This window comes from Phalacrocorax carbo, chromosome 2, assembly GCF_963921805.1.
Source record: "Phalacrocorax carbo chromosome 2, bPhaCar2.1, whole genome shotgun sequence".
NCBI classification, from domain to species: domain Eukaryota; kingdom Metazoa; phylum Chordata; class Aves; order Suliformes; family Phalacrocoracidae; genus Phalacrocorax; species Phalacrocorax carbo.
In genome coordinates, this window is record NC_087514.1 from 140,954,311 (window position 1) to 140,968,732 (window position 14,422).

The window sequence follows — 14,422 nt, forward strand, 5'->3', positions numbered from 1 at the left end:
ATTTTATTAGGGTTTGCTCTTCTTTTAGTTAGTTACAGAGAACATACATAATTCAGCTGTGATCTTAATGATCATAGCCTGTAAATAATCACAAGTGGAAGCCCTTCTCAGAAGTCAATGTAGTATCCAGTACAAGGGGGCATGGCTCCACGATAAGGCAATCAGATGCTACCACATATAAAAGAAATTAATTTCAATAAACATTTCGATGCTTCTTAATAATTTTCTCATGTATGTTTTTTTCTATGAAGTGGTGGAAGTGCTTTTATTGTGATTAGCACAGGCTGAATTTTGGCAGTTGGACTTCGGACTAATTTTGTCCCTAAATTGTAAGTAATTTCTTTTTGCATAGTTCAAACTTACACCACAGAGTTCAAACTTACTCTTGGACCCATAAGACCAGGCTCACCAGGACGGCCACCATCACCACTAGGACCCTTAACACCAACAGGACCACTAGGACCACGGTTACCAGCAGGTCCCTACCAAAAGAAATAAATAGAATTAGGCAGAGATAGCAAAAAGCATCACACATCTGTATATAAAAAAACATGGTTCAGAAATAGTGACCCAGAAAAAAGTCTTACCATGACACCAGCTCTGCCATCAGCTCCAGGGAGACCACGAGATCCAGGCACACCCTGCAAGTGAATACAAATCAAATCAAGAAAGGGAAAGAAATAAATCCATTCCTGTAAGGTGGATTGTACTTCATAAATTTCAGCATTTCAAGCAGGTCTGCTGAATTTGAGGTAAGTGCAGCTCTGAGAACATACACCTCAGTGAAAATGTATATTGTGAAAGGAATCTCTCTCACTTCCTTTAGAATTCTTTAAGTTCTAATGCTTGTATCAAAGCATTTTCAGTGTTCATTGTAATCTACCTCTAGCTAACAGCTAGAATCCCACAACCTGGCCCACACTGTTCCACCTTTGCTTCTCTATAGAATCACTGGCTTGTCTGTGACTCTGAACACCCTACCCAAGGTGTAATACTGAATCCTTACCTCTACCAAAAAAGTCTGGTGGAAACACTGCCATTATTCCTATTTTTTTTCCTGTAAATTGTTTTCCTGCATGAAGCCACATGCCTCCTGTAGTTCAGAATGGTTTCCTCACCCAGTGAAAAGGGTACTAGGCACCCTTGAAGACACTGAACTGAAACCTTTTGCCTCACATTATGTGTGAACCAATTATCTGTTTTAAACAGTTAAATCCCATCACAAAACTTTCAGAGTAATCAAAGATAATTCGCTAAATATTACACAATGGATACACCAAAGCAACCTGTTAATTACTTCTGGGATAAGATAGTAAACAGCATTAATACAAAGCAAGAATAGGTTTGGTCCCAACTAATCGAAAGGCTCAGAATTGCAAATGATCTTTGCTTGGCAGCATTAATGTCGATTTAATTACTGCAAATTACTTAATTTGCCTTTTTTTCCTTCATTGCTTTACTTCCTCTTTCTTTTTCGCTTCTACTTCTGGAACATGAAAGGAAAACCTACTCTTAGACCAGCAGGGCCTGGGGGACCAGCAGAGCCAGGTTCACCATTGGCGCCTCTCTTGCCTTCCTCACCACTAGGACCTGGAGGGCCAGCGGGTCCAGCAGCACCCTATTTCAGGCAAACACAGAAAAAATAAGAAATCAGATGCTGTGCTGCAGATACTGTCAGGCTTTTTCATTGAAAAAACCTTCACATATTGCTATACTTACAGGCTCACCCTTGTTACCACTTTCTCCCTTGGCACCAGCAGGGCCTGGTTCACCCTAGAGTCCAAACCAAAAAAAGATCATAGAATTAGGCATCATTCCAAAAATGTCTCTTCTATTTGGACAGCTTTTTAATGAATCAAAAAACTCTTTAATCATCCAGTACTATGCCTGCCTCTACTATGACAAATGGTCAATGAACGTAACTGTATTTTTGGCTTCACAGTCACAAAACCAAACATGTTAAAGATGCTTAGAAATGACAAAAATTGAACTACAAAATATCCAGGGCTGGTTCCTCAATTCAGGATACCCATGGACAGTCTGATTGTGAGATTGCTGCCACACCTCTCTTGATACTATCAACATGGACAGAGCTTACAGTCCTTGCACTCAAAAGGAGTGCAAAGTGAACCTCTTCAGTCTCAGCATCTGAAGCAAGCAGTGAGACACAGAAATTAACTACAATGTTTAATTATAGTGGAGCAACAAAAAATGTCTGCGTTAAATACAAAAATATATCCAGAGGAAATCTTTTACAACCGTGGACACAGTGTCCAATTTTCGAAAGAAGACATGCAATGTACAAGGTCACTTACAACAAGTCCTCTAGCACCACTAGGACCAGCAGGGCCGGGAGGACCAGGAATACCACGGGGACCGGGCAGACCAGGAGCACCAGCAACACCAGGAAGACCCTGTCCAACAAAGGGGATAAAAAGTATTATAAGCCCATTATCTTTTCTCTTGCATTAACTGAATTGTTTTTTTAAAAGCAAACAAATGTGACTATGGCTGTACTTACAGCTGCACCTTTAGCCCCTGGAAGACCATTTGCACCAGGGTTGCCCTATTAAGAAAGATAACAATACTGGTTAATTCAGAGTCTCCAGTACACCCATCCGACAATAAAGTCTGGCAAGCTACTCACTGGAGGGCCAACGGGACCACTAGAACCGGGAAGTCCAATCTCTCCTCTTGGACCAGCAGGACCAGTAGGACCAACGTTACCAGCAGGTCCGATTTCACCCTGTTTGAGAGAAGGATAGAGTCCTCTATCAGTGTACACAGTGTTAGGGCAATAGTGGAGTGATCCTAAATTAGCCTGACATTAAGAATACAACTCTCTCTCTCTCTCTCTCTATATATATATTCCCACTTCAGGGGCCAGGAAACCAAGGAGCTGAGAGCTTTTATTTAATTTTAAAGGCACTGAAGCTGGGATGCTTAGCTGGGTTCCACTGAAGCTGATGGCTAACATGGGAACAGGTGCTCAGCATGTCTGAGAAGCTACATTATTGCCAAGGTTTACATAGAAGGTTGATCTAGAAAATCAGAATTATGATTCCAGTCTTATCTGCAGCCATGTGCCTCCAGCATTGGCCTGAGATGCCTCACAGTGTATGAGACCTAACTGACCATTATCTTGCACCTTAAGATGCCATTTGCACTGATGCAAAATGCAAAACAGTGCCTGATCAGAGTGCTGTAGGACAGTATTCACAATGGAGTAAATTACAGGAATAAAGGTTTTTTTGTTTTACTCTCAGAAGCCTGTATTCACTAAGTCTACTACAAAAAACTATAATGACAACTTCTCTTCAGCAATTCTCTAAGCAGTCAGAGTTTACCCTGGACTCAGAAGCAGTCTTCCCTTGAAATTACATGCTGTAACCACACTCACATTTGGATCAGAGAAGACTTCATGAATTCCTTTTGACAGGAATAACCAGAATAGTATCTCCATTTTTCCTCATCTTCCCTGCAGTTAATATGAAGAGGTCTAGCAAACAATACTCTATTTTCTTCTAAAGGTGGATCAAGATAAGAGTTTTGTCTGTTGTGACATGGAGTTTGTATACTTGTGGTAAGGCTGAAAAACTGTATCACACTACGTATAAGTGTATGCAGCTCTGAGCTTCTTGGCAAATGGTCAGTGAAATTTGGAAATGCAGTATCCGGGACACTCTTGGCCAAAATCCTCTCTCCTTCCTTGGAGAAAGTAAAATTCAAAATAATGAGACCCTTACCCAGGTAAAAATGCTAAGATCAGAGCAATAAACTGAATCATTTAAGTTACAGTCTGAAAAAGCAAAATGGCACTGCCTTAAAACCTGTAAAGTTTAAATGCAATTTCTCCATTGCAGTTTCAGGAACTTAGGTTGGAAGGAGCCCAATACTCAACTGCAGCTTCTTGGTCCTCCACTACTTATGTAAAGTGATGCTTATTTATCATGATCCATGTCACCCTTCAAAGGTGTATACAACTGCACCACATCGGAAGCAGTAAAAAAAAAACCATTATATCTCTTCCTGAACCTGCCTAGTATCAATCTTCAGCTGTGAAATAACTGCTGTACTTTAAATTAGCATTCATACATGGTGTTCTCCAAATACGGTAGGGATTCATCCTCATCCTGATCTGTAACTGTAAGAAAGCACTCCTATTTCAGAAAGGGCATTATTTGCTACCTAATGATACTAGTTACTATATTTCATCTTCACTATGAAATGTACTGGTAGAAGCAGATGTTCATACCTTAGCACCAGGAGCACCTGGGAAGCCTGGAGGACCAGCAGCACCAATAGGGCCCTAGGCAACGAGAGGGAAGCAGTTGTGTAAAGGTATTCAGTGATGACAGAAACATGCTTGCTGAAGTAAGCAGGTAAAAAAAGGCACTTTTACTTAGACCCTTCCACACATTACCACCTCAGAATATCAGTTGCCTTTTGCAGCTCCAAACTGACAGATTTGGTTCACTACAAACAGTTAGGAGCAAGGTCAATGCTGAAAAACATTTGCAGTGCAGCTAAAAAAGTGTGAATTAAGCAATGATTGGTAAAACCTTGCCTTGAGGCCAAACACCTGAGAAAGAATAAACAAAGGATGAGCAGAGACAGCCATCTGCAAGGCAAGTTGTCTTGCTGTACAGTCCCACAATGAAGGGACGCACCTGTATCCTGCAAATGCACGTCTTGGGTGGTTGTTTCAACACATTTACTGTGCAGGGGTAACTGTATGCTTTCACGCCAGTAGTCCTTCTGGACTATTGGTCACACACAAGAGCCCTGTGCTGATGACAGCATTTGTCCTTCTTCACACATGGGAAGAGGGTTGGTAAGACCTCTGCACCACTTTACAAGCCAGCGCTTGGCACAACTTGCATTGAAGTCAGTAAGAATGTACTAGGAATTGGATCAGGCTTGACAGCAGTGGGGGGCAGGAGCTGATTCTAACATGCAAATAGATTAGAAGTCTTGATTTATACCCAGAGTATACATCTTGAGGCAGTCAATATGTGCAGCCCCCCTGCCCTTTCATTAAGCTGTTGGGTTTTTTTACATCAAAGGCAATGGCATATCAGCTTGAAGAGGGCTTTCTACTCATTCTACTATGTCTAGCTATTGCTGTGAGATTTGTAATTACGATGGGACAAGCTTGCTAATGTACAGTACCCAGAAACCACAAGAGAAGATACAGTGATGTCATTGCCTTTGTTATTGTTTGATGCATACAAATAAAAAGGGATAGTTTTTTTTCTTCAGTTGATAATGAAACATCCAACTCATTCATAGCTACTGGGGATTGATATCTACTTTTTTGTGAGCTAACATCTTTCTCGTTTATATATTTTATATATATATATTTTTATATATAGTAAAACATTTTATAAATAAATCATATTTCTAAGTACAATAAATACTTATTACAAAACTGACTCACAAATCCAAGGAAATAAAATGGGTCAGCTGGTATAGCAGAGAGGAATTGGCTTCCAATATTCTATAACCTACTGTGTTTGTTAAAACTGGGTATGTGGAATTCTCACTGGTTTTGCATAAGCAAAGAAAAAAAGACAAAATTCCCTTTAAGATATGTATGAAAATATAAACTTTCAGGATTTCCATTGCAGTGACTCTTTTTATACTTTAAATTCTAAATGGCAAGGAGAATAAAACATTATTTCTGTCTTAGTTTAAAAAAAGGAGTGTTAAAAAGTGCTATGCAGAATGTTTACAGCATCATAACCTAAGTATGTGCAAAATACCTTTAGCCTGGCATAGGCACTGGGGCTCAGTGCAACTCTGCTGCTACCCAGAGTAACACCTCTGCAGCCAGCAGCTCCAGAGTATTTTTCCTATAGTAACTCAATTGCCTTCAAGATAGCTAAAATGTTTCAGTTCTGCTACAAACTATAACATCAGATCTTAGCTATAAGGTCTGTATTTGACTGCTATTTAGACTCCCAATCACATATTTTTTTTAATACCCCATATGGGAGAACTGAAGTGAAATCCACACCTGTGCTAACATTCTACTCTGTTAAAGCACAACAGAGGTTTGCAGTGACAAGGAGCATTAAGATCAACTTTAGCAAAGTTAACAGAACCAAGTATGGCTTCATCATTGACTAAAATTTTGAAGGCAGGAAGGAAAAACTGCTCTGGGCTATTCGGGTTTTGTTTTGTTTTGTTTTTTTACAGCATTGAAACTATACCCTTGTACACACAGTCAGTGGTATGGTGGTATGCTATGGCAACACTAACTCCTTTTAATTGGACAAATCTGCATTAGATTAGCACTCAGTAGAACAGTCATTGTTTGCCAGTCTGATCACAACAGTTGGATCTTAACTGGCCTTTCACACTAGCTCACATAACTCAGGGATCAGTGGTGAATGAAAAAGGTTAGCTCCTGTTAGTGAGACAGGACAATGTTGCAGGTGCAAAGCGGTGTCCTGGAGCACATATAATAGTTTCAGGGTGTATATAATTACAGTCAACTGCAACACATGCATAGTATATATCTGTTAAAAGGTATAAAGCCTCTTTAGTTTTGGAATGAGAACCCATCTGTTAGACTGTTGGGAATGAGAATTCTGTTCATCGTGTGTTTCCCTATGAACCCACCAGTGCAAATGAGAGAATATTTGGTTCCTTTGATACAGATGTGTTTAATATAAATCCTGAGGCTCCCAGGATATTGTCTGCAAAGGGTTTATGTTTTATTAATTCTTTTTGTGATGGTCTGATAAGCAACAAAGAACTGTGTTAAAAAAGTCCACGCAATCAACTTCTTGGAAGCCCAATAAATCCTCTATAAACAGAAAGAGGGACACAAGGCATAATGGAACCATATTGTCAAAGATCAAGACTGAAACTTACAGCAGGTCCGGTGGGGCCAGTGCTGCCATCACTTCCACGAGCACCCTGTGAGGAGAGAACATGATAAACAGAGTTTGAAAAGAGATTCAAAGATCAGAGAAAGCCACAGTAAGTGGCTCGTCATGATGACAAACAGACAGATGGGAAGCCACTTACAGCTGGTCCAGGGGCACCTACTCTTCCTCTTTCACCAGGGAGACCACGGGCACCCTGGAAGAAAAATGAAATTAACTCATTTATTCCTATTCACTGAACAAATATACGCAGTTTTTTTTTCCTTCTCTGTCTGTATGAAGTGTGTTGCAAACAGGCAATTCTGTTCTAAATATTCACATGCTATTACATTACAGTATCTAGCTAGCTGGAGTGTCACTGATGACAAAAACTGACCAAAATGCTGGCTGAATCATATTACCAGATTATCATTTTCTACAGCAGCAGTAAATACTTACAGGTTGTCCTGGGGTACCATTTTCACCAGGGGCACCAGGTTCTCCCTATGAAAAAGAAAGTTTGCAGGCTTGAGTTATTTAAAGGATGCTTTGGACAGGTAGCACAACACCATCTAGAGAGATATTCAGCTACTGGATCCTACTGTCTTTGCCTTCTGTAGCACTTGCACCACAGTATACAACAACAGCACATCAAGTCCTGAGGGTGCAGGGACTGTCGCTGTCCCTGCATGCACTGGAACTTGGCCAGTTGGAATCCTCTTAGAAGAGGAGGGCCAGGGCGAGTCACTTCCCTTACCCATCTCGGCTTTCTTTACCCTCTTTCTTTATTCTGATATTTATTCTGTAGCACACATCTAAGAGACAGGGCCTGGATAGTCAACTACCAATTCAGATCAATCAGCAGCTGTTTTTTAGCTAGAGCAGAAACAGAATGATGCTTTCTTTTGCCTTAGATTAAGGTGACAAAGTTCCTGTCAAATGGCTGGACATCAGGATCTGCCTCAGGTATTTTTAATTTAAGACCAATAATACTGAGACATGAGCAACAGCCATCAGAACATGACTCCTCTCCCTGTAGTGTGAAGTGCTTTCAACAAGCCTGCAGCTGGTCTGGGCTGGTCTATAGTGACAAAATTTGTCCTACAGCACTTGTATCCTGTATATATCTGAATGCACCTGGTCTTAAATGCTGCAAACACAAGTTTTTGCCTTCATAACTCCTTTCAGCACAGTTATATCATGAGAGACTTTGATTTATTATGCTTGTGTTTTCCAGTCACATTAGCACTCTTACTAATAACTGTTCTTTCCTTTACTTAATTGCTTTAGCTGTTTTCAATCTCCAATAACTGGACAGACAGAACATTTGCTATCTCTTTACCAAACTTCTTCTGATGGTTAACAACTTGCGTGATATTGGAGAATGCTATGTTACAATTAATAACAGTATTAGCAAGTAGTGCTAAGCTCTTAGAAACAAGCAAGAGGGAGAATTAGTATTTGAGCTTTTCATTGTTGTATTAAAAGTTCTTGAATACAAATCTCCTGTGAATAAATCAACAGCATTAAAATTTCCTACAACCCTATGTTGCCATAATGTTTTTTTTAAGAACGCTACTATCAGGCACTGATGTGGAATGGGAGAACAGGAAACTAAGAGAGGAAGAGTTTGCTAGAGATGTTTCTAGACCATATTTAAAAATATCTTTTTAAGGATAGTGATCAAATGTGCACTAATCTGAAGAAGGTAAAAGGAAAAAGACTGTGAAGATCAAATGGCTTTAATTCAGAAGAGCACTGCATCTATCCAAATTTTTAGCAAAAAGCCTTACACTAGAGCATGCGTTTCACACAGCAGAATTTTGTAGAAAAATTAGATGTTTCATTTTAGTGTGCTTTAAAAAAAACCCTCCAAAATGCAAAATACAATCCATAGAGAAGTAGAGAGAGCAAAATCAGTCTTAAGTGCTGCTGAGTAGTCAATCATCAGGAGCCCAATTCTGCAACTCCTGCTGAAAGTATTAACTTGAATGAGGGCCCAAGAATAAGGCACGAGGGATGATTTCTCGTGTTAAGGTACATGTATTTGTCCTACATGGATCCACTGACTTCTAGAATATTGCAGCTGGGCGATGTTTAATGACAACATGGAAGATTGATTGAAGGGGACTTCATGTGTCTTTCACTAGAAAGAGCTACATCTATTTTTTAATATTTCATCTTTACCTTGATGCCAGGAGTCCCAGGCTGTCCCTTTTGACCATCCAGACCATTGTGTCCCTATATGGAGTAGAAAAATAAATATGAATATAGTTTTTCCCACAAATGGCTATACACAAACTCTTAGTCTTGTAAAGTAAATCCTTCTTTCCATACAATATAATATAATATACATATATAATATATATATAAAATATATAATATAATATACATATAATATAATCTTTTCTAATATAAACTTATGATTTAAAACCCCCCACTCTTTCATATCAGGAGATATTAAAAACTTCAAAGAGGTTCACGCACTCTTAACTTTGAGGGGATTTCCAGGGTTTTTCAGCATGCTGAAGTGTTGTCAGTCTTAACTACTCAGGGAAAAAGTATGTATACACTCACCCTAATTCCCTTAAAGCCAGGCAGACCAGGAGTTCCAGGGAAACCACGAGCACCCTAAAAACACACAGTGCATGAATGATTGCCTCTCATATTACATACTGCAATTAAAAAGAAAGAAAAAGCATAAGTCTTTTAGTAAAATTAATGAGTAGATTTGGGCCGCGATCATTCAAGTGGGAATAGTCCATTCCCTAACCTCCCAGGACCAGACTTGTTCCAAGACTAATAGTAATCAACCTGATTTTCCAGTTCTGAATCTCAGAAATTTAATTAATTAACATGTGATAGCACAGCAGTTTTAGCTTTCTATGCCAAGGTGCCTGCTTACCTGCTCCTGTGTAACTCCTTACTATGTCACTTCTGTTACTAATTACACTAGCTTTACTTCATGGGGTGTGGGGGGGTGGGGACAACACAAAAAAACCCCATAACTATATGATATCCCTGAAGGTAAGAACTGAAATTGGATCAATGCATGTAGGGAATATTACTAGACTGTTAATGTGGTGCAATTCAGAAATGTTGTTAGGTTTCATTGATAAGAGAACTGTTTTGTATTGTATACAGTAGGTTGCTACATACCTGAGGGCCAGCAACACCTCTCTCACCAGGTCTTCCAGGTTTGCCAGGGTGACCCTAAAAAATGCAGCAAAATGCATTATGAAGGAAAGCTCATTTTATAAAATAACAACATAAATTATTAAAAAATGGAAATGCATTGGCAAAGTTTCTCTTTTTCAATAAATACAGAGAGCTTGCTAACTTCAAGTTTCCCTCTTCTTATTCAGGAAGCTAAATAATGTATTTGGAGAGGTTTTGAAGCTATCCTTTTTCTGTACATTTCCAATATACAGCATCTCTTCTACTATAAAATAATTATTTCAGCGATTTATTTATTCTGTCCAATATTATATAGCAATGTAAACAGTATGGCCAATAGAATGCTTAGCTTAACAATTGCCTAATATTAGAGTTGAATCACAGACCCAAAAGAGATGAGGAACATTTAATAACCACTTACGTCTTCACCAGCCTTTCCTGGAGGACCAGGGGGACCACGAGGACCCTGTGGACCCTGTTAAAAATAGATTGAGGATTACTTAAAGCATCATTCTTCAGATAAGTCTTTTCACTGGTTTCTGACTTAAGTTGGGGCATAGCTGGAGCCTGAACTGAAGCAAGGTCCTTCCATCCTAACTGACTTTGCATTTTATGATTCCCATCTGAAGAAGTCTGAAATCAGAGTGTCCAGCTCTGTTTCTGTAACAGGATCAAGTAGGAATATCCAATTCAAACATTCAAGGTCATGCGTATGGATAGGAGAAACGGGCTCAAGCATTACAAGCCTACTTTGGTGTCTATTTCTAATGCTAACAATGTCTGCATGTGAAACCTGTACTTACTGTTTGACCAGGTTCACCAGGCTCACCAGGAACGCCTTGAAAACCAGGAGGACCCTAAAAGAGGAGGGAGATTTTGTTAGTGTTTGGGCAAGCTGCTTTGTGATTTTACAAGTATGTCAATATTAAATGGTAAGTAGGAGGGATGAGACTGTACTTACAGGGGGTCCAGATGCTCCGGGTGGGCCTCTAGGTCCCATTAAACCCTAGGGGAGAAAAACAAAATATTTTTTTAAAAAAATCACCATTATATAAATTCCTTTATAACACCAATTCCTGGTATTCCTAAAATATTGGTAAGCACTACAGTTTTCAGTGTGCAATGTCCAAATCAAGTTAGAGGAAGTTGAGATCTGCACAAATTTGCACAGGCAGTTCAAGTGCAAACAGATCTTCTAATGGCAATGAACCAGTGCAGAATCCAGTGACATTATCAGGAATGTACCATCGTGGCTGGGAACCTGGTGATTAGGCTTCTTAATCTATTCTGCGTTGTTAGCAAGTGCACTGGTTCATTCTTGTATGTACCCTCTCCCTTCCTGTGCATGAAATTCCAGAATTTAAAGATGAGGGTCATAACAACACATTAAAAAAGTTGTATTTTTGGGCCTGTCAATTTTATCATGACCTGTTGGAGAAAAAGATAATTAAAAAGGTAGAGAGGTAAAAGGGAAAATAAAGGTATATAAATGGCAGTATTACCATGAACTATGAGGTTCACACATAATTTTTAAAGGAAAACAAACAACTCTTATGCATATCATGTATACATCTATTTCAAATAATGATCTTCTGTTCAAATATGTAATTATTTTCTCGTTTTGATTACATTTTTTTCACTTCACCTCCAAAATAAGTCACTAACATACTCTCCTCGACTGAATCTAGAATTTACATACATCTTTTAAAAAAGTGTCAAAAATCACTTTTAAAAATGAAATTTCCATAGATTACTACACTTCCTTAACAGTTGTCTTAAGCTTTATGAAGCAAGCAAACAACTTTGAACTGAAATTTAATTTAGTCTTCTATTGTCCAAACGGATGTTTTATGAGATGTTTCAACAGAAATCATTACGATTTTCATCATTGGTTTTAAAACTTTCTTGGGAAATCTTTCAGATTTTCTCATTACAAGATTACAATCATGTGCCAACTTTTCAATAGCTTATGTAGCTTTCCCATAAGACTGGATGCTTTTTATTAAGGGGAACAAATGCATATTAAATACAGGCATTTACTTATGAAGGCTAAATCAATCTTGTGGCTATAAAAATATGCAGTAATTCTAGAAAAAAATAACTGTTTCTGGACAGTCTGAATTGTACGTGCTGCATAAACCCTGTGAATGTCTTCACACATTATATTCCATAATCGGTTTTCCCTTCTTTTCTATCTTCCCAGTCTCTCACATTTTCTTTATAAAACTTAAAATTTCATCACAGTAGGTAGATTTTACTGCTGTTGCTGCCAGATGAACCCTAACTGACTCAAAAATTGAAACTTAGAAACTCTGACACGCCAAATAAATCCTGATCTACGTTTTCTGATTTATTGTCTGACACTGAGGGCAGAACTTGATTAAAGATACTCTTATTTTCCTATATTTAGTATCTAAATGGATACTAAAATATTTTCAAAAATTTAATATTACACTATTTTCAGGAGTGGAAACAAGCTCTTGACCCAGAATAGTCCTGGGCAGCCTTCATCCCGCTGCTATCTGTATTCTGCTATCTATGGACACTGAAAATAGCTGCTATCAGGAAGGTTAGAAATTCATGTGGAGAGGCAACAGACTCCTTAAATGTCCATTTGGACATAGTATAAAGTGACTGATAAAGACTCCTCCTCAGAAGAGCCTTGTGGTAGCAAGCACTAACATTCAGTTGTTGAGAACCAAATGTTATGACCAATTTTCTACCAAACCTGTGCAGTCCAAGAATATCAGTTGTACAGCCGTGGGAGAAAAATGGTCACCAACTGGAGCTGAGATACTGAGTTACTTTCTAGACCTATGTCTGCTTTAGAGAGCAGCTCTACAATCCATCTCATTCCTAAAACACAATCTTCTGTCTCAATATGAGTAAAGTGTCAAAGTACGTGTGTTACCTGAGATCAGGTTATGAGGTTCAGTGATTCATAAAGTGTGGTCACAGGCAGAATTAAAGCACAAGACCCAGTAGTGCTATATTCAAGTTAAATATACAGTCCCAGGACTATATTTCAAGTCCTAAGACTATATTTCAAACACTTCACATTGTCCTACATCAGAGTTTACAGTCTGACTCAATACATGATCAAAACACTAATTTTAAAACTATGCTTTACATTAATACAGCTGGATTAGACTCAAAAGAAAATACTAATCACATTGTCTATGCAAGTTATCAAGTGCTAAATAATATACTTACCATAGGTCCTGGGCCAAAATCAGCTGCTTTAGATGGATCATATTGAGCAGCGAAGTTCTGTAGGTGATAAAAAGTTAGAAATTAAAAGATTAAAAATTTTACTTTAAAAAGTGTTGATAATTATAATTCTACATCTGTCACCTGACTTGCTGTATTTGCTATATTAAAGCATCATACATAAAACTCAGTGAACATGACCCTATTATAAATACATTTCTTCTCACTTTTTTCCAGAAAGACTTGATGTTACTAGGAAGGCCCTTTCACACAATGGCCTCAAATACCTACGCAGTAGTCATGGAGAGGTATTGCAATAGCGTGAGCTGAAAATTAAGAATGTAAACTCAGTGCTCATTTAAAAATGAAAACTTTCTTGAAACCCACAAATCATTCTGCCTAATTTCCAACCAGGGAAGTTATACACATTTTTTTACTGCATTGCTTAAGAAAAACTCATGTATCGGATGAGGTGGGCCCTTCAGCTTCAGAAAGATCTGAAAAGCATGCAGCCTTAGAAACACTGCACTGGATTTTTGATCTTTTATCAATATAAGTTTTGTAAGCAAATGTACATCTAGTTTTGTAAAGTACATTTTCCCTCCTCACTCAAATGGAAAAAAGTTCTATACAACACAATTAAAAATCCTCTTCTTGCTTGTTTCGTTTTATTAGCATATCTAAAATAATAGAAATTAATGGAAGCAGTTTGGGTTTGCTAATAGGAAAATGAACTATTGCTGTTCATGGTGAAGGCAAAAAGAGTGTTCTTCCATGCAGGAGGATTTACTAAGCTTGTCAATACGACACTGTCTATGTCTTCATGCTCCCTGCGCAAGCCAATGTCAAGCAAAGAGTTAAAGCCAGCATTCTGCAGAGAATACATGATGGACACTTCTGCAGAAAGCGTGTATGCGACACAGTCCACTTTTGATCTGCAGCATGACAGAAATGAAAAATTCTAAAGGAAGATATTCTAAAATTCTAAAGGACTTTTAAGTACGGACTTTTAGCTCAGGGTAGTCTTCTTCAGCTTATTCCAATACAGTTGCTGTCTCCTGAGACCAACCGCAAAATGCCGTTTCTTTGCCCCATCTGCTTAACAGCACAGGTTTCATTTAGTTGATTCCTAATCCATACACATTGTGGCTATATAAATT

General features: G+C 38.5%; 1 protein-coding gene across 1 annotated transcript in view; it reads right to left on the reverse strand.

Annotated features, from left to right (window-relative positions):
• The window catches only part of COL1A2 (collagen type I alpha 2 chain), a 41,568-nt gene that overhangs the window by 21,469 nt on the left and 5,677 nt on the right, over positions 1-14,422 (reverse strand). The window contains exons 6-23 of the mRNA XM_064444602.1: positions 13,266-13,322; positions 11,014-11,058; positions 10,856-10,909; positions 10,474-10,527; positions 10,035-10,088; positions 9,453-9,506; positions 9,063-9,116; positions 7,335-7,379; positions 7,039-7,092; positions 6,883-6,927; positions 4,256-4,309; positions 2,648-2,746; positions 2,522-2,566; positions 2,316-2,414; positions 1,720-1,773; positions 1,511-1,618; positions 588-641; positions 384-482 (exon numbers count right to left, since the gene is read on the reverse strand). Coding sequence (XP_064300672.1) covers positions 384-482; positions 588-641; positions 1,511-1,618; positions 1,720-1,773; positions 2,316-2,414; positions 2,522-2,566; positions 2,648-2,746; positions 4,256-4,309; positions 6,883-6,927; positions 7,039-7,092; positions 7,335-7,379; positions 9,063-9,116; positions 9,453-9,506; positions 10,035-10,088; positions 10,474-10,527; positions 10,856-10,909; positions 11,014-11,058; positions 13,266-13,322 — 1,128 coding nt within the window. The remainder of the gene's footprint in view (positions 1-383; positions 483-587; positions 642-1,510; positions 1,619-1,719; positions 1,774-2,315; positions 2,415-2,521; positions 2,567-2,647; positions 2,747-4,255; positions 4,310-6,882; positions 6,928-7,038; positions 7,093-7,334; positions 7,380-9,062; positions 9,117-9,452; positions 9,507-10,034; positions 10,089-10,473; positions 10,528-10,855; positions 10,910-11,013; positions 11,059-13,265; positions 13,323-14,422) is intronic.